Here is a 25,019-nt window from a genome sequence, read left to right on the forward strand (position 1 = left end):
TATATGCTCAGAAAAACATATTGTGTTATCTTCTTCTTCTTCTTTCGGCTGCTCCCTTTAGGGGTCGCCACAGCGGATCATCTGCCTCTATCTTGCCCTATCCACTGCCTCCTCTAGTTTTACACCAACCATCTCCATGTCCACCTTCACTACATCCATAAACCTTCTCTGAGGTCTACCTCTTCTCCTTCTACCCGGCACCTCCATCTCCAACATTCTTTGACCAATACATCCACTATTCCTCCTCAACACATGTCCAAACCATCTCAACCTGGCCTCTCTGGCTTTATCTCCAAACTGCTCCACCTTCACTGTCCCTCTGATCTGCTCATTTCTAATCTTGTCCATCCTTGTCACTCCCAACGAAAATCTCAGCATCTTCATCTCCGCCACCTCCAGCTCAGCCTCCTGTCTTTTAGACAGAGCAAAAGTCTCCAAACCATACATCATAGCAGGACACACTACTGTCTTGTAAACCTTCCCTTTCACTCTTGCTGCTATCCTTCTGTCACACATCAGCCCTGACACCCATCTCCACCCACTCCATCCTGCCTGCACCCTCTTCCTCACCTCTTTTCTACAGTCCATTGCTCTGGATGGTTGACCCAAGATATTTGAAGTCATTCACCTTTACGACCTCTACTCCTTGCATCTTCACCTTTCCACCTGCCTCCCTCTCATTCACACACATGTATTCTGTCTTGTCTTTACTGACCTTCATTCCTCTCCTCTCCAGTGCAAACCTCCACCTCTCCAGATTCTCTTCCACCTGCTCTCTACTCTCACCACAGATTACAATGTCATCTGCAAACATCATGGTCCATGGAGCCTCCTGCCTGATCTCATCTGTCAACCTTTTCATCACCATTGCAAACAAGAAGGGGCTTAAAGCTGATCCCTGATGTAACCCTACCTTCACCTTGAAACTATTTGTCACTCCAACTGCATACCTCACCACTGTCTCACTATCCTCATACATGTCCTGCTCCACCCTAACATACTTTTCAGCTACACCTGACTTCCTCATACAGTACCACAGTTCCTGTCTTGGCACCCTATAATATGCCTTCTCTAGATCCACAAAGACACAATGTAGCTCCTTCTGACCTTCTCTGTACTTCTCTACCTACACTCTCAATGCAAAAATTGCATCTGTGGTCCTCTTTCTGGGCATGAAACCAAACTGCTGCTCACTGATCTGAACCTCTCGCCTTAGCCTTGCTTCAACAACTCTTTCCCATACCTTCATGGTGTGGCTCATCAACTTTATACCTCTGTAGTTACTACAGCTCTGCACATCACCCTTGTTCTTAAAAATGGGGACCAGTACACTGCTTTCTTCATCCTTTTTAAAGCTGCCCTCACTTCCACCTTACCAATTCTCTGCACTTCCTGATCCACTATCTCTCCTCCGTTGTCCTGCTCTCTCTCTCGTTTTCCTCATTCATTAGTTCTTCAAAGTACTCCTTCCATCTACTCAACACTCTCTGTTCACTCACTAGTACATTTCCCTCTCTATCCTTTATCAGCCTAACCTGCTGTACATTCTTTCCAGATTTCTCTGTTTAGCCAAATGATACAAGTCCTTTACTCCTTCTTTACTGTCCAGCCTCTCATACAGCTCATCATAAGCCTGAGCCTTTGCCTTTGCCACCATTCTTTTCGTTATGAGACTAGCCTCACAGTACTCCTGCCTACTTCCTTCATCTCTCTGGTTATCCCACTCTTTCTTAGCTGCCTTCTTCTTCTGAATACTCTCCTGGACTTCCTCATTCCACCACCAACTTTCCTTGTCTTCTTTCCTCTGACCAGACGAAACACATTTTTGCCAGTTTCTCTCACAAACTTAGCTGTAGTTTCTCAATAACGGTTGAGAATTAGTTTTTATCTAACCTTAGTAGAAGTCCTTTTCTACATTTGACTGTTTTATTTTTATGTACCAGAAATTAGCGCTGAACTGGAAAATATCTAACTGAGATTTTTTCCATCTTAGACATAAGTGCAATCTGAGATCTTTTTTTTTTTGGCCAAGAAGACCAGAATATCCACCTTTTTTGGCTTGAGACTTGACCTCTGAACTGCCAGTAAGTCAACCAACATGGACGTTTGGTTGCCTCTGACTGGTCTAATTTGTATAGGCTCTGCACAAGCACTGTTTTTGACAACAGTTTTGACAATGTACACACTTAAAAAAGATGGTTCTTCAAGGGTTCTTTAGTAAAGACAGTGGTTCTATACAGAACCAGGGACACTAGACCCATTTGCATGCTTAAAGGGTCCTTTGTGTGGTGAAAATGCTCAGATTGAGCTTCATCCTTTCATTCAGAAGCTGAATAGCTGAGAATTTCCACACAGCCTTTAACTCTGATGTTCGCGGCCCAGTCTGAGCTGCTTTTGGAGATTCGGATCTTTTAGACGTTTGCGAAAATGTTCCAGTTGAACAGCCGATCGTCACTTTGATTTTGCCATGCCAACAGGCAACCATGGCAAGCTGGTGAGTTCATGGCAAAAGTTTGTAAGTAACAAAATAATAAAGGTGAATAAAATAACATCACATTGCCACCATCTGAAAAATCACATTTGGTTTGCAAGATATCATCAATTACACACAAGCTCGAATTACTTTACTGTCATCTGAATAAACTGCATGAATAAATCACGCCCTGCACAAAGGCCTTAAGGACACGATTTTCTCTACTATTCCATTCCAATTACTATAGTATGACATATAAGATAAAAACAGAATGCAGGAGGCAGTGCAGTGTCCTACGACACAAAGCTGGAAAAAGTTACTGAGGAAGCCACATCAGCCTGAGGGGCCTCACAAAGAGCTATTGTTTCACTGCTTTAAAGCAAAGAATGAAGGGTTGCAGAGGAAGAAAGAGAGAGAGTTTCTGTTACAAACACCAGAGTTAATTACAGAGAGCAGACGGACAGGAGGGAGAGCAGGAGAGCAGGAGAGCAAGTGAGCGAGTGTGTGTGAGAGAGAGAGAGAGAGAGAGTGAGAGAGAGAGAGAGAGAGAGAGAGAGAAACAGCGAGGCTCTGGATGTGTGTAAACAATTTACATGACACAGTGTTTCTAAAACTTGTTTATGCTCTCATTTCTTTTTCATAACAAACTTCTTGTAATTGAAACCATGTGCAAGTTTCAAAAACCTGAAACTACCTAACACTCAGTGTGAGTGACTCAATGTACTTGCTCTTTTTGAGACATGTTTGTGTTGATACTTCAGTTTCAAGTGGCTGACAATAGAGAGATGCAGTATAGGGTTTCAGATTGAGGCAATTTACAGTTCTGTTGTTTCATCAGGTCCCTATTTCACACAAGAAGGAGCTCATTTACAATGTTTTGCTTTATAAAAGTTTTTTATATTTGTATATACTTTTTTCTTAGCAGTCCAAATCAATCTAAATAATGCAAGAAGAGCCTATTTTGATTTCACTCTTTTTGTGATGTGCATTTACATATTCAGGCTAAAGCAGTTCAACACCATCCACAGTTACTGTCTCAGCCTGAACTGCCGTTTGACTCAAACACACAGAGCTCATTTACATATCAGTCTTAAAAGCACAGCTTTTGTAAGCTGCTAATGTTAAGTCCAGTTTAATTGTAATTTTAAGGGATAAACAGATCATCAAAAATGAATGACTTAATTACTGTTTAACTAACATTTAAACAGCCACAATACAGCCAAGAGGAATGCAGGACATGTGCAGCGTTAAGTCTGGTTTAATATTTAACGTTAAATGCAGCTACAGACATGGACACAGATGGAGCCTTCTGTGCACACTCTTCCTTTCATCCATATCTGTGCACGTTCTCTAAAAGCTTGGTCTGAAGTGGGTAGCAGGAGGGCTCGGCAGTCGGTCGTCCTTCAGTGTCCAGCCTGAAGCCTAAAGAGTTCCTTTATTAATTAATGTTAATATATTAATGCTCTCATGTTACCTGCATGTACATTGTAGGTGTAATGATACACACGTTTTCAGGATTTCAGGTCTCAAAATTCAGTTATACACGGATACACGGGGGTGCTGTGTTTCCAACAGCTCATACAAGACACAAAGCCAGATTCTCTCATTGGTAATATAAGTGAAAAGAATTCTCCGTCCACAAGTCACAAAGTATTGAATGGCCTGACAGACCTCACAGTCTACACTGCTGCCTCTTTCCTACAAAAGTCTGGAAAGGCCATGAGCTGTTGCAATCATTTTTCTGGATTACTTTCTTGAGATCACAAGATAATTAACTCGTTATCTCAAGATAACAATTTTGCTACGTTGTCATCAAAAAATAAGTAACTTGTTATCTCAAGTTAATTTTCTTATCTTGAGATAACACCATATTTTGAGATGAGTTAAATAACACCATAAGTAACTCGTTATCTCAAGACAATAACTATCTCTAACAACTGTTATCTTGAGATCTCAAAATAATGAACTTTATCTTGATATTACAGGATAACTTTTGTTCTCGAGATGAGATAAGTAATTCTTTATTTCAAGATAACAATAACAACAACTCATTATCTCAAAAATAACACCTTTGTTATCTTGAGATCACAAAATAAGTGACTCGTTATCTCGATAATAACTATCTTTTACAACTCTTATCTTGAAATCTCAAGATAATTAACCTTTTATCTCAAGATAACTTTATCTTGATATTACATGATAACTTGGTATCTCACAATAACAATTTGCTTTCTCCAGATAACAAGATAAGTAAATATTTCAAGATAACAACTTTGTTATCTTGAGATAACAAGATATTTAACTCATTATCTTACAAGAACAATCCAGCCAATTTTAACTATCCCGCATGGCTTCTCTGGACCGCCGTCCTTTTGTCTCTTTTATAGTTGGTACATTATTATGACCTCCTTCATCATCACCATGTTTGTTGCTGTCAGAAACTTTGGTCACACCTTCTATGAATGTCACGTTTGTAAGCATCTACAAAGACATTTACTACATGTTATAATACATTCATAAGGCATTATAAACATGGTTATAAATATGTATAAAAATGAAATTATGCTGAATTACAATTTATAGCCATGTTTTTTTATGCATTATGAACTGTTAACATAATGCACTATAAGTAGTGTTCATAACATGTCATACTGTCAGTGTCAAAGAAGTTAGTTCCAGCTTGGAGAGCATAAAGTAAAGACAAATATAACGTTTATTTACGCTCTGAAATTTGCAGAGTATGGGCTGGTGCTGAGAGAGCTGCATCATCGTGGCTACAGTCCTGAATATTCAGATGCTCCAAACAGGCTGTCCAGACTGCTACAATACGCTTCTCTTACCCAGCACTCTCACTTTAAATAATACATCACAGCAAACCACATACCCATCAGCCCCTCCCCTGAACCCCCTCTGACATCACACTGAGTGTGATTTGTTCTCTCACTGGTTCTAACATCAAGCGCTAGAAGCCTTCTCTCTCAAACACTACAGTACAGTAATACTAAGTTCTGCTAGCATTCTACTGGATATGCAGTGTTAAGTCAGTGCCAAGCTAACAGTGGTGTACACTGACTTTCCGACACTGGGTAACAAATATTTATAACCATGTTTATGATGCCTTATGAATGCATTATAACATGTTATGAATGTGTTTATAGATGCTTACAAACGTAGCATTCATAGAAAGTGTTTCTTTATGTAAAAAAGTGAGTATAAAAGAGCCTTTACACCACTATCAGTGAAGCTTTTGCAACACTAACCAAATATAATCACGTCGACAAACTCAACCCACTGACTGAGAGCGGGCAAGAGAGAAGAAGTGGTCAGCTGCTCAGTGGAGGATGTAAAAGGACAGCGGCAGTAGCGATTAGAATAGGAAAAGGAAGTTTGAGTCAGCAGGCTTTAGAATAAAAAGGCCATGTGTGTACATACACACACATATATCCTGTGCCTGCCACAGCAGGGAAAAAAAGCACAGACCAGAGGGCACTAGTGTGCGTGTGTGTGTGTGTGTGTGTGTGTGTGTGTGTGTGTGTGTGTGTGTGTGTGTGCGCGTGTTTGTGTGTGTCTACTCTGTCATTAGAAGTTTTCCAAGCACTTGTCACATTGTTTATTATGTTTTATTATTTAAAGGGTTGCAATTATAAACTGCAAACACTGCTATTAATTTCTAAATGCTCATGTTATGAACAACATTGTCTCTTTTTTGGAGAGGAAATTTAACCCAGTAACACAGAGCTGAACCAATTATTGGCGACCTAACACCCCCAAAATGATAACTTTACAGGAAAAGGAAAAAAACTACTTGACTTATAATGTAAGTCAATGGAAGCAGACTTTTTTTCACCCAAGTTATTTCGGATAGTTTCTTTTGGTCCATTCATCATGAAATTTACACACAATGTTAAGAACAATGTCAAATATTGAAAAATGACAAACATGGAGATACAGGGTTTTCTTCCGACAGCAGCGATATATTGGAGAGAAAATCTGCAGTTAGATATAAATTGTTAAACAGCTTTTAGAAAAATGAAATAAAATAATCCAGCCTACAATCCTAACATAAACATACCACAGTTTAAATATGCAAAAGTTACAACACTCTGATCAAGTGTTTTAAGGCCGAATCGGAACCAGCAGGCAGCTGATTTTTCATTTAATCATTTAAAATGTTGGGTCATTACAGAGTAAAGAGAGTCAAATGCAAAAGTTTTAGCGCCCCTGGTCACATGACATTTTGGACAATTTGGTCACTCCCAGATCTCAGATCACTCGACACAAACAGAGCTGAACTTATCAGACTTGTTGGTGCTTTTATGTACAGTGAAAACGCAGACTGGGGATTATTCTGGGGTTCTCTTATCTAACTGAATTTTGAGACCTGAAATCCTGAAAACGTGTGTATCATTACACCTACAATGTACTTGCAGGTAACATGAGAGCATTAATTTATTAACATTAATTAATAAAGGAACTCTTTAGGCTTCAGGCTGGACACTGAAGGATGACCGACTGCCGAGCCCTCCTGCTACCCACTTCAGACCAGCTGCCCATGCCCCAGCTGCCACCACCTGACTTGGACTAGCTGCCCACCCTACACTGATGTTCCCATAGACTCCTAGTTATTCCTAATACCAATATTACTGCTATTAATATTAGTAGTATAATCACTTGTAGGTAGTTTGACCAGAGGAGGATGGGTCCCCCCTGGTGAGCCTGGTTCCTCCCAAGGTTTCTTCCTCAGTTCTGAGGGAGTTTTTCCTTGCCACTGTTGCCCCTGGGGGGGGGGGTTTGTATATTCTTACAGTCCTGTTGAAACTTTGTCTTTTCCGAAATTCTGTAAAGCTGCTTTGTGACAACATCCGTTGTAAAAAGCGCTATACAAATACATTTGATTTGATTTGATCTTGATGAACTCTTTCACTGTATCAGAAAATTTACTAAAACATAACTCCAGTGTACTATGGAAATTTAGTTTTTCCCATCTTGTGCAACTCCAGTAATGCATATGTGTGTGTGTGTGTGTGTGTGTGTGTGTGTGTGTGTGTGTGTGTGTGCACAAACAGGACTGACTAGTCTTAGCAGGTAATTATGCAGGTGCGTGTCTGCGTTGAGCCATATTACTACAGCACAGACGCAACTTTCACAATGACTGCCATGTATCACCAAATGCATCTCCAAGCTTCAAACACAGAAGAATAGAAGCTGTTTCAGAGCGTCACTTAAAACTCACCCAGAGACACCACAGCCACACTCTCAGGCAGGAAATGCAGCTTGAACTTGATCAGCAGATGCACCAATATGATGCAGATACCTGTGAGCACAATGAAAAAAAGAGATATAAAGTTATACACATTAAAACACTTTTATGGCTGGTCTAGACAAGCTCTACAGATTGCTGGCTGAAATCCATTGAGTGTAATGACAAACTTTAGCACACAACTCAGTCTTTGCTAGAAGATCCAAATTAAGAGTAAATATAGATTAACTTTTATGTGTGAAAAGTGTAGGTTTTTAGGCATGAACATCTGACAGGCCACGCAGTCATACTTGTCACCAACATTACAGCGGAAAGCAGGCTAATATGTTGCCTAGAGCAACAAAAAATAATGTCTTTACTATACGTGGCAAAATACCACAATGATAATGCATTAGCATTACACATTGACACTTCAAACCACATGTAATGAGGACAAAAGCCCAGCTGCAGCACACAATGTTCTCTTGATAGAATCTATGATTGTAACCCTCAAATATAGCTTTTACATTGCTTTCAAAGCAACACCTTAGCAGACTATGCTGGAAAGTGCTTGTGGTAGAGCTAGGCATAAATCAACAAACAGCAAGCTAACAAATGCAACAGTAAAGTAGCACTCCACTGCAACAGGAGTCCATGAGCTGCAAGAACGACAGCAACAGGGTACAACCACAGAGGAGCTTCACCACTGACTGTTCTATTTTTGACGTACTTTGTACGGAGCCCCGCTGGTGACAAATATAATGCATGGCCACGACTTAGTAAAGCGTGTTGTCGTTCACATGCCTTACTGTCATGGCCACGACTTAATCATCTCATTCCCATGCCTTACTACGCCATGGCCATGCATTAGAATCTCGTTCCCATGCATTAATAAGGTGTGGCCACGATTATTTTTGTTTATACAGGATGTCGTCATCAGGGTGCCTTATACTTTGTCTGTTGCCCTTTACATTGTGTGTAAATTTCATTTAAAAATTTCACCAAAAGAAATGGCCCAAAATGACTTCTGGTTCCACTGACATTAAAAGTGAAGTGTGTTTTTTCCTTTTACTATAAAGGACCCAGAAACGCCACCACCTTCTCTGGGTTTGAGCTCATTTCAACTGGACTGGGGGAGAAGTAGAGAAGTGTCATGTGGTCCGATGAATCAACATTTAAATTTCTTTTTGGAAATTATGGACACTGTGTCCTCCGGGCTAGCGACCATTCTGCCCGTTATCAGCGTACAGTTCAAAAGCTAGCATTCATATAAATAATGCACTCACTCACTGACTGGAAGTTCTACATTAACATTATGAAAATAACGCTACTGAATTATTGAAAGTAAGAAATACATTTTGTCCAATCATAGCTGTAACAAAAGGCTATGCTTTCAAATTTTAAACAAATCATTCTTTAGGGTTAAATAATGTGACACACGGCATCAACTCCCTAAAATAATATGATGATGACACAATGTAAAATGGGATTAGGATGTTTTGACATGAAAACGATGATAACCTAACGCTGTGACCTTTGACATACATACAAAATAAACAGCATTTGAGACTAAGAACTGAGCTCTTACTAAGCCTAAAGCCACGCTGAACAGTCAGAGGAGCTAAATCTCATCTGAATGATGTTTTCCAGTGGATCAACCGCACAATTCTGGACCCAGATTAAAAAAAAAAAAGAAAGAAATTGACTGGGAAAGGCTTCAGCGCTGTTTTACAGAACAGGAATGCCAAGCTCAGGTCTTTCCACAGCACTGCAGACTCAAACACACCCAGCTGAGCTCACAGTGAGCACACACAAAGAGCCCAGTGAGCAGCTGCTGAGCTGAATTGGCTGCGTTAAAGCAGAAAACACACTGAACTCTGCAGTGGCCCTCCGAGACGACAGTCCGATACAAATGAATATGTTCCGAGGGAGCAAAAAGTGCACAACAGGGCGTGACTGCGAATGCTGAGACCATCACTCATGATGCAACAGTGTGAATATCTACAAGATAATCAGCTATCTGACATCTGTAGCTCCATGTAGGCCTACTCAAACAAAAGGCACGCTGAAAGCTATGACTATGAGCCACAGTGAAGTGTTGCTCTTTCACACGTTTTTCTTAACTAACCGGTGAAATAAGATTAAACGTAAAATGGTACAACCCCTTTATTATATGAAGGAGATAGCTGATTATCATATAAAGGAGTTGGAAGTATTACATATTCATTGTTTAAGTTTTAAAACTTTTCAACACAAAAGTTTCATATAAAGTTCATATAGAGGAACTAACAGCCTGTTTTGACTCTGTGTTTGTGATGTCATGACTCGTTTGCATATACCCACCTATTTCAACCTACATCAGTTTAGCCCCACCTATTTATTATAAAGTGCTCAAGAGTGTTTCAGCTCTGAGGACTTTTTGAATGAGGAACAAATACAGAGAAGCCAATCAGAAGAGAGACAATTTACATGAATTAGTCTCAAAGGCACGGTAACAAAAACAGTGTTTAATTCTAAGGGATTTATAGAATTTGATTTTGAAATTGGTCATGTAGTCATTTTTGATACAGAAAACAACATACATGTTTTAAGTGGTCCTCAGCGAAGGGAAAAAACAACACAGGAAAAATGCAGAATATGGGCCCTTTAAATAATCAGGCAACCACCTTCAACGGGAAATCCACCCATTTTTAAACATTTCTGCATAACTGAACTGTTACGATGTAAACAAAGTGACGCAGAGTGGCCTGAAGTGAAACACATGTAGATCTGCAAACTGCAGTTCTTACATTGCCAGCAGTGAAACAGTTAGAATAATCTAGATTATGTCAGAGAGCTTGTAGAGAGGAGAACTACCACTCTGTAATGTCTTCCCAGTTTCTCAAACACTAAAGGGCGCTCCAAGACAAAATCCAAAATGAATGGGTTCATTTGGAGCATCTGAGTAAAATCATAGTTTATAAATGTTTAAACATTTTTAATTAAAAGAATACAATCATTTCCTGAACACATAACAGCGTAAAACATTTTAACACTGCTGTTATATTTTTAAGAACTCAAATGAAAGGAGCTTAAAATGGCACCTCAAGCACGTTCAAGATGTCTGTGAGAGGAAACAGCCAATGAGCTGCTCCACTCACCAACCAATCAGCACTCAGTAGCAGTAATGCCAGTGTCCTGCAGCCAAAAACCCATTTGCTTTAGAAAAAAGGAAACATACAGGTAAGTTTTCTTTGTGTTTTTTTTTTGTGAAATACATCCTTCCACTTTCTAAATAAAACAAAAGTTCTGGGCGAGAGATTAGAAACTATTTTAACATCATCGAGGACTCATCATCTCGAGGGCACCTTCTGCAGCCCTGTTTTGGATATAAGGGGCGAAACAGGAAGTGGCCAAGCTTCCCATAAATTCTATCAGCTCTAATCATGTTTACCAGTAAGAAAATAGCTCAGAGATTAAATGAGTAATGCATATTTCAATACATATGCAGCGACTGGCAAACTCACTGTTATATTCCAGCTCAATGAAATGTCGTTAACCCTACAGACCTCAGCCGGAGATACACGCTATAAAATATTAGAATTGGAATGTATTAGTTCTCAACAAATCTACAGAGTCACAACTGTTCACAGTGGTGGTGAAAGGAACCAAACGTTTAAAGAATAAAAGCTCCTCATTGAAAAATACTACACATGCTACAGATATGCTTTCTGATGTTTGAGACATTGCTTTAAAACAGCCTCAGCACGCTTTTGGCCTAAATCTGCTCATGGTGTAGGGGTATGTGCAGGGTGCTGCAAGGCAAAATACAGGGTGAGTCAAAAGTCACAGGACATTGTTTTTATTTTATTTTATTTACGCTGTCACAAGCCTCCACAATGTGGTGCTGAAGATGGTGTTTGTTGTGGATTTTCTCAGCATACACATTTGTTTGAGATGACCCCAGAGATAAAAGTAAAAAAAATAAAATAAAACCTGTCCTGTGACTTTTGACTCACCCTGTAGTTCTCAAAAACTCATGTAGGTTCACTGGTGGTTTTGGATAGAATGGCTATATTTGTGTCATTGTGACCCCTGGTTCCTATCACCACCACTGTAAAGAATCCTGTGAGTTCCTCTACAATGAACCATTTCACATCAAACCACTCTGAATGACTCTGTTTATGTCTCAATGATTTTAATATATATGCAAAACAATAATATGCAAAATTCCAGCACTTTCCCTTTAAAGGGGAATGTGGGGGAAAAAGTCCCCCTCACTATGGAGACACAGGTGTGATAGCCAGATCAACAAAATTATATATAATTTTTTTGTCAGATTTTACCACGGAAACATCAGCCTGGCTATCAGCTTTGGGTTTATAGATGGCTCCCCGTTCAAGCACATAGGAGTCTTGTCTTGTATGATCAGAAATAACTGCCTGGAGACGCTGCAGAGATTCCCGCCAAGTGGACAGACGTATCCATAAAGACTTTGGCAAAAGTTAAAGGATTTTTAAATAATTATTTTATCCAGTGTTCACATGCCAAAGCATCAGATGCATCAACCTCCGAATCCCTGGGAACAAGCTGCCTGTGCCATCTCAAATGTGTTGTCTGATAACAGCGTAGACAGTCCTATAATACAGAGACCAGAAGCTTTACAGTTTTCAGAGAAGGCCTAATGGTTTCTGGGAACTAAATGATGGAAAAATAAAAGTTGATAATCACCATTTTGGTGAGAGAGAAACTAAGATATATATACGCACATAGAGAGAGAGGGAGAGAGAAAGAGAGAGATAGAGAAAAAGAGTTTCAGAGAAGGCCTAATGGTTTCTGGGAACTAAATGATGGAAAAAAAAAGAGTTTAAGAAACCGCCTTCGTTATTTCTCTCTATGCACTAAAATGCTTGTTTTTCCGCTTGGACTGCCTTTCATTTACTGTATGTGAACAGAACCGAAAAAAGTGCTTTGGTACAAAGTGACTCAGTAAACGCATTAAAAAAATCAGCTGAAAAGACTGTTAGCGTAGAGCAGCCAAATTAACTCTAACCTGGAAAGAAAATTCCTCTGATCTTTATCTATGGCTGGTGTTCTCAAAAAAGGTGATAAATAACATTAACACATACTGTTGTATGCACTTAAAACATGTAAAAATGGGGCCTTTAAAAGCTTTGGTACAGTAACCCCCACCCCCCATTTTCTGTGTACAGTATTCTCTGTCCTGGTTCCTGGTGGTTAGATGAATTATAAAAACTGTGCTGTAACAACAGAAAATGCCTAGTCTGTAAACATTTTAATGTAACAGAATCAACATGCCTGTTGCAACTAAACTCTGCAAGTATTGTAATAATACTCTTATTTCATTCTTAAGTTTCGGTTAGAAATCAACGGGTTCAATTTTATAAATGCTCGATGGAAAACTGTCCAATCAGAGTTGTTCATTCTCTGGTATTTTGACCGATAAAGGCAAGCAAGCTTTCCCACTGGTTAGAAAAAACATCACAACAAGGCCTTCTAGAAGTTCTACATATGTCACTGACTGTGAATACAAGACATAGTGCAACCAAGTTTCAGTTTGTTGGTAGGAATGGAAAACAGTGGTGGCAGCTCTATGTTATGACTGTTTACCAAAAGAATCACTGTAAACTGATACATACAACATTAAATATATGTTAACGTCTGATATCAGCTTCAGACAAAACATAAGGAATTTTACAAGCTTCCAATGCGCACCAGTGTTATAGCCCATACATAAGGCTTAGATGTAACAGTCACAGTTCACCACGACAGCTACATACACATAGTGGATAAGAGTGACTCCATTTCTATCTTCTATTAAAACCCCTTAATACTTCCAAAGTAATATTTTCCCATTCATAACAGGCCATTCAGGCATCTTTCCACCTCACTCAGAAGCACCACAGTGACTTTAGAGATTGTTATTGGCAATCAAAATGAGTAAACTTGAATCAGTCAAGGTAATTAAGAGAAACCTTGAATTTAAAGCAACACCTCACTAGGGCTGGGCAATAAAACGATAACAATTATTATTGTGATATTGTTATATAACTTTTCCTTGATACAGCAGTAAGAAAGGTTCAATATAATACACCATTCTCACACTTCCACATTCATTCCTTCTACTGCAAGGAAAGCGACGCTACTGTCGCCAGGAAAGGGTGCCCTTCCAAGTTTTTGGACATGATTAGAGAGGGAGGGGGGACAAGTAAAATGAGTCTTTAGCAATGTCTAAAACATGGAGTTATACATTCCCTGTTTGAGTGGAATGACCGGCGATCTGTTCTGTACTGACTCACCTCTTTCCTTGCATCCTAACAAGCTTTAGCAGCATTAAATCACGTCAGCTCCTCTCAATTAAAGCGCATTTACAGCGCACAAAGTTATATTTTAGTATCAGTGCGTCCCCAGGCAACAAAAGTAAAAGAAAGAAGTGGGTTCACGCAAGTTACAGCCCTGATTGAAACAAAAGTAAACTGAGGAAGCTGTGAGGCATTGGAAAGCGGGAGAGCACCGTCTTTCCAGGCTAGCTGTTTTTAGCAGCTGGCTAACTTGAAGCATCACTCCATCTCTTGCACAGTGCGGCGAACTGATGATACTGTAGACCAAACGAGAGACAAAAGCACCCCTTTAGTTTAAACATACCTAAAAGGAGGACTCTGTCTGGTTTTTGATATACTGTGGTTCACCCCTTAAACTAATCCGATAGAATAGAGAAATCCAGCGGTCTGCTAGATGGTGTCTGACAACTGTGATGTGCTCTGACAGGGATGTGGTAGGAGCGACGGCAGTAAGTCGGTGTGATCCATCACTGACATGGCGAGCCAGCTAATGTTTGCTGTTCATACTAAGTTCACATTGTTGAGAAACTAAACAGTTTAACACTGTTGTTGGTCACTTGTTTAGCATTTGTAACGGCATAGCCTAGCACTCGTCACCAGACAGCTAAAAATAATCTTTTCTTTCTTAAATTATGACTATTACTAAAAGTGCGGCCGTGCTTTTCCAGCTGATAAAAACAGCTCATCAGAAACTTTCTCCCACTGCCCCATGACAGACTTGTGAAATGTTCCACTGTTTGGTGAGTGTTTGTCATGTTCTGACCATAAAGGATAGTTTACCCATCACCCAGGAGCAAAAATCAGCCTTCAAACTTAAAAGAAGTAATGACTTGACATTTACTGCGATATGTATCATTATCAAACAATATGATTTTTTTTTTATGGTGACATTTTTGGCCATATTGCCCTACACTGCTCTACACCTCACCATTTGCCTTTTGAAATAATGCTAATTGTTCTCCAGTACCTCACATTCATTGTTCTCAGTATTGCTTCATCCTCACCTCCTTACTCAGTAATTCCATGTAAAAGCAACACAAACTGGCTGAGTTACTCTTGAGTTACAGAAGAATGTAATAGAAGTTCGGACCTGTCAGCATGTCCTCTCCATTATCCGGTAAGTCCTAACATTTTCCAGGCATTCCTTTAAGCCATTGGTTGCCATTAGCCCTAGTAGCATTTTTGTGGGTTTTTTTTCTCTGTTCTAACATACCTGACAAGTTGAATCAAGTGTGTTACGATCAGAGAAAACATGAACTTACATGCTGCAGGTTCATAAGGACTGAAACAGCTCAAGGCACAGTGAGCTGTGCTAATACTTGACTTTGAGGCAATGGTTCTCAACTGGTTCTAGTGGACTTCTGCTCTGCACATTCTAGTGTTTTCCCTGATCAGCTACTTAGCGAGTGAGTTAATGGAATAATTAACTAATAAGCCCAGTAAAACACTTCAATATGCAGGACAGATGCAGTTAAGGACCTCTGAAATGTATATACACTATACCAATAAGAGTCCTTGGGCAAGACTCCTAACACCGCCCTGGCCTACCTATGTAAAAAATGATCAAATTGTAAGTCGCTCTGGTTAAGAGCGTCAGCCAAATGCCGTAAATGTAAATGTAAATAACATTTTTTGCTTATTCCAAATATAGTCATGTTTAGTGACTAAAGTGACTTTTCACTAAAGCCTATTTTCATAGATAATCATTCCACAATAGATTTTTATTCAATTTATAAATAACAGGATTAACATTTATTCAACTATTCAAATTTAGAGATGAATGAATGGGACAGCTTATATCTGTTCACAGGCAAAGTCCTAAACTTCAATGCAAAAAAACTATTCGGCTTGCTGGTTAAGGTGCAAGTAGGCTTAAGCCCTCCACATAGGGGAGATATGTGCACGTACTTAAGCCAAAGGAAGCTGAAAAAAACTGTTTTCATGCATTATTTAAGTCAAATTACAAACTATGCTATTTTTGTCATTTATAATTAGTGGTTTCAAACATGGTGTGGAAATGTTAATGTGACTCTCAGTTTTAGGATTAAAGCTTCAGCTTATGGATTGTAGGAAGCTAGGAAGCTTCAGATTCAGGATTATTGGAAGCTAGGAAGCTTCAGCTTCAGGATTATAGGAAGCTAGGAAGCTTCAGCTTCAGGATTATAGGAAGCTAGGAAGCTTCAGATTCAGGATTATAAGAAGCTAGGAAGCTTCAGCTTCAGGATTATTGGAAGCTAGGAAGCTTCAGCTTCAGGATTATAGGAAGCTAGGAAGCTTCAGCTTCAGGATTATAGGAAGCTAGGAAGCTTCAGCTTCAGGATTATAGGAAGCTAGGAAGGTTCAGCTTCAAGATTATAGGTCTGTGCATTTACATGCACTCAATAATCTGATCATAATCAGATTTCTGCAGATATCGGATTATTCGAATCATCATGTAAATGGCATACTCTGATTTCCAAGATTGGAGGAAGGTCTAGAAATTTGATAAAGAAGCTAGATTTCAGCTCAGTAATCATATTCCTTAGTGCATGTAAACTCTTCCTTTTACTTCTTTCAGAGTTCTCAGCCTGCACATGTGTGAAAACAGATGACAGTATCAGAAATAAGCAAGCAGAGTTGTTGCAAGACACCACAAAACACTTTTGGAGTAATGCTGAACATTCTTCATCTTCTAGATGATGTATGTTCATACTTTCAGGTAAAGTGTCGCGATGTTAAAAAAAAACAAAAAAGCTGCGGCATGAAGTTTAAGTTTTACGTTACGTTTATGCCACGTCTTCCTCTGTGACTTTATTGTCTGGTTGCAAAGCAAAATCAGAAATCTGATTACTGTCTGACTCATGTAGACCCAGCGTTTTCCCATCTGATTACCCAACCGCATGTAAACATATTGATCAGATTATTAAGTGCACATAAACACACTCTCTGGTAATGCACTTTAAGTATCAGTACAGCCTACCAATGACCAGCAGGCTGAAGAAGATGCTCATCCCACTGGACTGCTCCTCCTCTTGGGCCTTGACTCCTGTCTGCACGGGCAGTATGGGCTTGGGTGTGGGTGGAGCCATGGTCGTGGCCTTGGCAACAGGCGTGGTGGCATGTAGCGTCTCATTGGTAGAATTTGACGTGCCATTTATCCTACAGCCAAAATGACAGAGATCAATTAATGCAGTCACAACATAAAATGTACAGTTTGCCAATGTGAATGTTTAAAAGAGAATTCCTCTGGTTTGATATGAAATAGTTCCTTGTAGAAAAACTTACTGCTTACAATCCAAAAAAAAAAAGTGATACTACAGGCATCATCTGAGTTTTTAAATGTAATATCGATAATGGTTAAAAAAATTTTATGTTACATCAATATCATAAAACAATGTCTCAAGTATCAGGCAGTATTTAAACCCACTTCTTGTAACGGCTTTCCATGAGGGAACTCTTTAAATATATTTAAACTCTTCAGATGTCTGGGTCCCATCACCACCACTAGCCACATTTACATGCAGCCTGACAATTCCATTAATATCGACATTAATATCGACAAAATCCATTAATAATGACATTTATAGCTCAATCAGAATAGAATCCGTCCATTTATACACCGGATTAGACTAGTCTGATTGAGGCCATTCGGAACACAATTTCTATCCTATTGAATGAGGTGGGTAATCCTGAGACTGATCTGTTAAAATAGAAGAATAATAACCATGTAAATGCCTGTATCTAATTACATTCCCAATCAGAAAGTTTAAGTACATTTCATGTCATAGCAAAAGTTAATGATGTTCAACATGGTGGGAGCAGAAACTGGTCTACAGGAGAGAAGGGATGGTCGTTCCAGCTTGTGTGTCTCAGAACAAAATGTCGTCCTCCCAGCCCGTCCTCCCAGCAGTACATGTGAAGTACGTTTTCCTGTGTCTGACGTCATTTTAAAGTAATTCAAAAAAAGCACTGTTCACTGCTGCTTATCTCACTCTGACTGGACACACGTGATGCCCGTTGTCATGGTAACATCTACACTAAGTGGTGATCTATGTATATGTGAAATTTTAGATCAGATTAATTGTACTGTGCACGTAAACTGAGATTTCCATCAGACTGTTGAGTAGAGTGAGCAAAAAAACACCCCAGTCTTAATCTATAATCAGAATGTATTCAATTGGACTGGCAAAAATCTTTCCATGTAAACACAACCATTGTGAACAACTCTAATTCAGTAGAGTAGTTTAGAATGGAGCAAAATTCAGTGGAATTCTCCTTTCACCTCAACACGAGTTTTGGGAATGAGCTAATAAGTAAATCAGGTGGGTCAGAGCAGGAAAACCACCAGTTCGTGAGAAATACAGGACCAGCAGTTAGAAACCCTGACTTTGACCACAACAGAACATACTGGATGCAGGAACAGCGGATGATAAAATAAAAAAGTATGTTTAGCTGTGGTCCAGCTCTCACCACATGCACTCAGCTGCAGGAATCTAGGCAAATGAAGATTATTTTTATTTTCTATGAGAGAAATTAAAAGCAGATACAGCAGGGCAGCGTTTCCCAAGCCTGCACATTTTTGCACAAGATAAATGAAAGAAACACAAAAAAACACAAATTGTAAGAGAAGGAAACAGTGAATTTGAATTAGCTGCATCACAATTACTCAAGATTGATGCACCGGTTTGGAAGAACTGGCTAAAATGACCTCAAAACCACACATTAAAGTGTTCATTAATACATAAAAATGAGCAGTGAAATGTCTGAGCCCTAAAAATTGCACGTTTTAAAGTAATTCTTCCAAACAATGACAGCTCTGTTTAACATCTACAATATTTAGAAGCAACAATAAATCAACTGAAGATTAAAACTCCATCCCTATTTGAGCTGGATTAATATTACATGAGGGCGTGCTGCAATTTGAGTGATTACTGACATTATTCGTGCTTTTAACCCAGTAGGAATCTGCAGCTTTTACAAGTTTGCTATCTAAGATTTTCAGCAATGATTATGTTCTATAATTTATCAAACTCTGAGCTCCTCAGTAATAGCAGTCCTGCTTGATTAAACATCTCAGTAATGTCGTAACATAACTGGGTAACAGAAAACAGACAAGGATGAAACTGGCTTCCTTTTTGACAGCGATTACGAAGCCAACACCAGCTTCACAGAAATCACCTCCTTTAATTAGCTTTTTTGTGACCTGAAGACAAGGCTAGCAGCTAAAGTGGAGATCGATTTGGCCTAGTTCCTTCATCCTCAAATTGACTGAAATCCACAACACTTGTTGATGGCTGAATTACAAGTAGAAGGCAAATAAACATGGAAACACTTCTCGCAAGGCAGTGCATGTTCTGTCTTGGGAGCCTTTGGTAAGTTGGATGAATCCACTTTACTAGCTCAATGGTAGTCTTTATATCATTTAGCCGCTCAGCATGTTAACACTGTTCGGAGGTGTGGTGGGTGCCACATAATGCTAATGTAAACATCCACATGATGATGGTCCAATCAAGACTTTTTGGGAAAATTACAAATGATTTATTTATATGAGTCAGCCAGTCATATCATGCACAAATCACATTACCTGACCTCCTCTACTAAAATAATCCAGCTCAAATAGGGCTTTAGTTTACATGTATTCCTGTCATATTTTCTTCCGCAGGTCATGGGGTGTGGATGTTGGGAGTGAGCTGAATCCGGTCTAAATAAACGTTCCACAAGAACGTCATGTTTCATGATTTATCATAATAAAAAAAAGTTAAAAGGTATTCTTTGCCTTGATCATCTAAAAGATCTTAACTTTCCAGCCAAAGGTCCAAGAAGTGACCAATAAGAAGATGCATCAGGTTGCATCACACATCACTGGAAACAGGAGAAATTATTGAATGTCCAGCGCATTAACACTGACTGATGCATGACTTATATGTATTTTTAACTTGCCAAAATACCATTTACATTGGGAAGAGCTTGACGTGACCAGTTTAAGGCGAAGGAAGTGATGATCATGTGAGTCACACATATCTGGAGGTGGGGCACATTAGTCAATGTCCATAAACCATAAATGTGCAAAGTCCATGCAAACTTTGTGCAAACCTTTCCACACTCAATGTGGCCTATACCTCAGTGACAGAGCAAAAAACAAGTTGCAATGTAGAGAGTAACTAATAGCTTAACATTAAACATACAGTTGAACACAGTACAGCAGATACGGCATATTAAAGCACTCACAACTGAAACTCTAGGCTATTTAACGTGATATCAAATTAGTTGCATTACTAACTCTACACATGATGACTGTGCTGCTGACAGGTCTCCTTCACATTCAAGCTACTGTTCTCGTGACACATGCTGCTCATTTATCTTGGGATTAGGGCTGTTAAAATTGGCCATAATCACAAAGCCATATGTTCAAACTGTTCCAACATCTACTTTTGCATATTCTGTCCATAACAGGGCAAACCAATCCAAGAAGACGGTTGCATCCAATTCAGCTGCCTCTCAAATTCATGTTCCCCTTCATGAACCATGTCCTCAGGAGACACATTCACCGAGCAGAAATCAGTACCAAACAACAATGAAACTCTAGAAAGCAAAAAAAAAGGTTGCGAAACATGCAAATCTGCTGCTAATTGAATTATTAAATTGAATAAATTACATTTTCACACATTTGCCTTCCCTTGTTTCAGTGTTGTGTGAATGCGCACTCCCACCACCATACTTTATCCGGACGAACTGAATTGGATTCATCTGGGAGCATATTTTTGAGACTTCCACTGGTTGCATACAAATTTATCTAGAGGTTCCAAAATTGCACCACCTACTAAACTTTAGTACCGCTAAAGGTTACTTAATTCAGATTTCCAAACACATTTCCTAACTCTCTGCCACAGTTACCACATGGTTACCGAATTATTCGCTCATTCCAGCTGGACCTTGAAATCATGAAAGCGATGCTGTGTGACTTCTGTCCATCATGCAGTGCTTTCATTGCAGCGGCCCAGGCCCACACAAGAAGTCGTACGTCAGACAACCACAGTAACGCAAAGTAAAACAGAGGTCCTGCTTCTTGGTTCAAAATTAGCCAGAAACAGACTGTCTAACTCAACACTAAAACTTAACAATCTCTCAGTTTCATCAAGCTTATCTGTTAAAAATCTTGGTGTCATGATAGACGCTGATCTCTCCTTCGACACACATATAACTAATATCACTAGAACAGCTTTCCTGCATCTCCGCAATATCGCTAAATTAAGAAATTCATTATCTCTACAGGATGCAGAAAAGCTAGTTCATGCATTTATCACTTCAAGGCTAGATTATTGTAATGCCCTGCTGTCTGGATGTCCCAGCAAAAGCCTTAACAAGCTTCAGCTAGTCCAGAACGCTGCAGCCAGAGTCCTCACAAGAACTAGGAAGTTTGACCATATTAGTCCAGTTTTATCAGCCCTGCACTGGTTACCAGTTCAATTTCACATTGATTATAAAATCCTATTACTGACATATAAAGCTCTAAACGGACTCGCCCCTCAGTACCTGAGTGAGCTCCTCTCCCACTATGAACCATCACGCCTACTTAGATCACAAGGTGCTGGCTTACTACTGGTACCTAGAATTAATAAAGTTACATCAGGGGGGAGAGCCTTCTCATACAAAGCCCCCCAGCTCTGGAATAATCTTCCTGCTAATGTTCGGGAATCAGACACAGCCTCAATCTTTAAGTCTAGGCTAAAAACTTATTTGTACATTCAAGCATTTGGTGATTAGTCTTCCCTGTCAGGTCTAGACCTGCTGGAGTCTACACTGCTCTGTTTTACTGTAATCTGTGGTCAGCCACTCTTTACAGTACTAACTCTGTTTTTTTTCTTCTCCTTTCTCTGCCGAGCTGATCAGCTGCCCATCCTGTGCGCCTGATGCTGTTGCCTCTACTGCCTTGATTGGTGCCGCTGCTCACCAGCCTTCTGGACCGGTTTGACCACCACTGAGCTTCTTGCTGTACAGCGCTGTGCAGTCCTCACCCTCAGATCTTTCTTTTCCCACTTTGTTCTATAATACTTCATACTAATAATGTTTGCTGTCCGGTGTCGACCAGAGGAGGATGGGTTCCCCTTCTGAGTCTTGGTTCCTCTCAAGGTTTCTTCCTCTTTTAGGGAGTTTTTCCTTGCCACCGTCGCCGCTGGCTTGCTCATGGGGGCTCGGACCCGGAGTTTCTCTCTTCTTTTCTCTTCTCTCTGTAATACTGATTGTTCTGTAAAGCTGCTTTGTGACAACACCTGTTGTAAAAAGCGCTATATAAATAAATTTTGCTTGCTTGCTTGCTAACGCTGCTTTTTTTTCCTTTTTATAATTGAATATTTTCTATCTAACCTAATGTGTTTGATTACAATTCAATTATATCATTTAGAATATTCCTCACCAGCCCTAGTAGTGACACACCTTGCTCAAAGTGTTTATAAAGTATTTATTTACTGATACTTTATTTTTACTTGAGTTCTTAACTACATTTCCCAGCGTTGTGGTGCCCCGTGACGCAATGTGTAAACACGGCTTGGATTGGCCATTGGAAGTGTCTGACTTCATAAACATAAAGAAGCTTCTAGATTCATGCAACCCAAATTAAAATCTTATTGTTTTCACTTTGAAATCATAAAACACAAATCTAACAAACATATCCAGTATTTTTGTTTCCCTTTCAGCTTTTTCATACTACCCTAGTTGTGACACACCTTGCCCAAGGTTTAGTGTTTATAAAGTTTTTTTGTGAAAGTTTAGACTACATATACTTTGTTTTTGCTTCCGATATCCAATCCAGTTATTCTGCCCAGTTTCTTTACAGTGGTGGTGATAGGAACCAGGGGTCACAATTCTACATTTATTTACCATCCAGTGTGGTGTGGTGGGTAGCACTGTTGCCTCACAGCAAAAAGGGCCTGGGTTCGATTCCCCAACCGGGTGACCAGGGTCCTTTCAGTGTGGAGTTTGCATATTCTCCCTGTGTTTGCGTGGGTTTCCTCCCACAGTCCAAAGAAATGCAGATAGGCCAACTGGACATGGTAAATTGCCCCTGTGTGTGAGTGAATGTGTCCATCTGCCCTGTGATGGACTGGCGACCTGTCCACGGTGCATCCTGCCTTCCACCTGCTGACTCCCGGGATAGGCTCCAGCACCGCTCGTGACCCAGAAGGTGAAGCGGCTTAGAAGATGTGTTTGTGTATTTACTATCCAAAACCACCAGTGAACCTACTGTCTTCGGAGTTTTGTAATGTTAATGGCGGTAAAAAAAGAAAAAAATGAAAACATAAGTTTCCACTGGGGACTACTTTCCTTCACACCACCCTGCGTGCGCCCATCCACTATAAATTGATTGAAGTACATGGATTTAGATGTTTAAGGCCAAGACCTTATCACAAAACTACCACTTCAGACATGAGGCAGTGTATTCATACCTCTGTGGTGTAACAACTGTCTGTGATGGAGCTTTTAGAGGTGGTCGTCTGGTTCCTATCACCACCACTGTGAACTTATCTGACTCTTAAGTTTCTCTAGAACAGAGCGTCTCACACCAAACCACTCTAAAAGATTTTGTATTCATTTTAACCAATTATGTATGCGGAAATTTGGGGAAAAATGTGGATTACGCCTTCAAGGGATAAATAAAGTGGCCAGTGAGATGTGCACATATAGGATTAGGTAAAGTGTGACAGTAAAGAGCGCATTCAGGCAAACAATAACGCAAAGCTCCTGATAAGTGAAACTACCTGTTAAGCTCAGTGTTCTCGTCTCCTGCAAGCGAGTCTGGAGGATGATTTGGGTCATTTATCTGAGATTCTTGGTTTGGGATTTGCTCCGGCTGTCCATGCTGCACTGACTGACCCTCACTGGAATCGGCTGTCCGCACGCAGGCAAATATCAGCACAAAACAGACAAAAACGGTGTGGACTAAGACTTTCATTCTCAAACAAAGCGGCAGATATGACAAAACGAACAATTTAACAGACTGAAACTCATTCCTGTGCTATCCATGTTCATGCTAATCTACGCCGCTGTAGCACCACATCATTCCTTCTTCCCTGGTTTGGGAGTTGTAGTTTTTAAGATATACCTAAATCTGTTGCTTTGTTAAAAGTAAGAAGAAACAAAAGGTACAATAGGACTGCGCTTTAGCGAACATAATGTTCAGATTGCTGGCTATTTTACAAAAGGAAGTTTCGGTCTAAGAAAGCGAAGGTATTACAAATCACATGGGTTCTAAACTACATTTCCCAGAGTTCCGGTGCTTCGTGACGCAATGTGTAAACACGGATTGAATTGGCCGTTGAAAGTGGCCACGGCCTGACTTGGTAAACGTAAAGAAGCTTCTAGATTCATGCAGCAATGGCTGAAATAACCCGAATAAAATCGTTTTTCTGTATTTTTTTCCTTTCAGCTTTTCCATAGTTTAAATAATAAACAGATTTAACACACTGCACAATCTCCTGTTTACTAATCTATTATTTATAAGTTTATTATCAGTGATGTAGTAACTAAATATCACATTGTCAAGATGCAGAGGGAGAGAGACTGCATGAAGAACTGCCATCATTACAGTCTATATAGTGAATAACAGAATTTGTCAAGCGTTTCCATGACATTTCTCATAATCACAATATCGAAATTGGTAATATTTCTTAATAATTGTTGAAATTTCTTGGTGTACATCCAAAAAGAGGAAGTTCACACAAATGTGGCAGCTGTTCCTAAACACAAGCCAACACACTGTAGTCTGTACACTGTAATAGGCTTCATATGTTGTCAATCATTTGTAAGCAAGTTACATTTACCCACGTATTAAGCAATTAACTTAATCTTAATTAACTATTCCTTCCTTTCACTTTTAAAGTCTGATCGCAGATAAAAGCCTACTGGGATTACTACAGCTGTAGCAATGGCTTTGTGGACACCTGGCATTCACAGTAGTAATGATGTTTAAAGGGTCCACTTTTAGGAATAG

At 39.7% G+C, this 25,019-nt stretch overlaps 1 protein-coding gene across 1 annotated transcript in view; it reads right to left on the reverse strand.

The window, feature by feature from the left end:
• The window catches only part of slc9a8 (solute carrier family 9 member 8), a 72,746-nt gene extending 48,536 nt beyond the window's left edge, over positions 1-24,210 (reverse strand). The window contains exons 1-3 of the mRNA XM_017698233.2: positions 23,788-24,210; positions 17,013-17,191; positions 7,707-7,787 (exon numbers count right to left, since the gene is read on the reverse strand). Of these exons, the coding sequence (XP_017553722.1) occupies positions 7,707-7,787; positions 17,013-17,191; positions 23,788-23,981 (454 nt within the window). The 5' untranslated portion in view covers positions 23,982-24,210. The remainder of the gene's footprint in view (positions 1-7,706; positions 7,788-17,012; positions 17,192-23,787) is intronic.
• Between the last annotated feature and the right edge of the window lie 809 nt (positions 24,211-25,019).

The sequence above is a fragment of the Pygocentrus nattereri genome, chromosome 9 (genome assembly GCF_015220715.1).
Source record: "Pygocentrus nattereri isolate fPygNat1 chromosome 9, fPygNat1.pri, whole genome shotgun sequence".
NCBI lineage: Eukaryota > Metazoa > Chordata > Actinopteri > Characiformes > Serrasalmidae > Pygocentrus > Pygocentrus nattereri.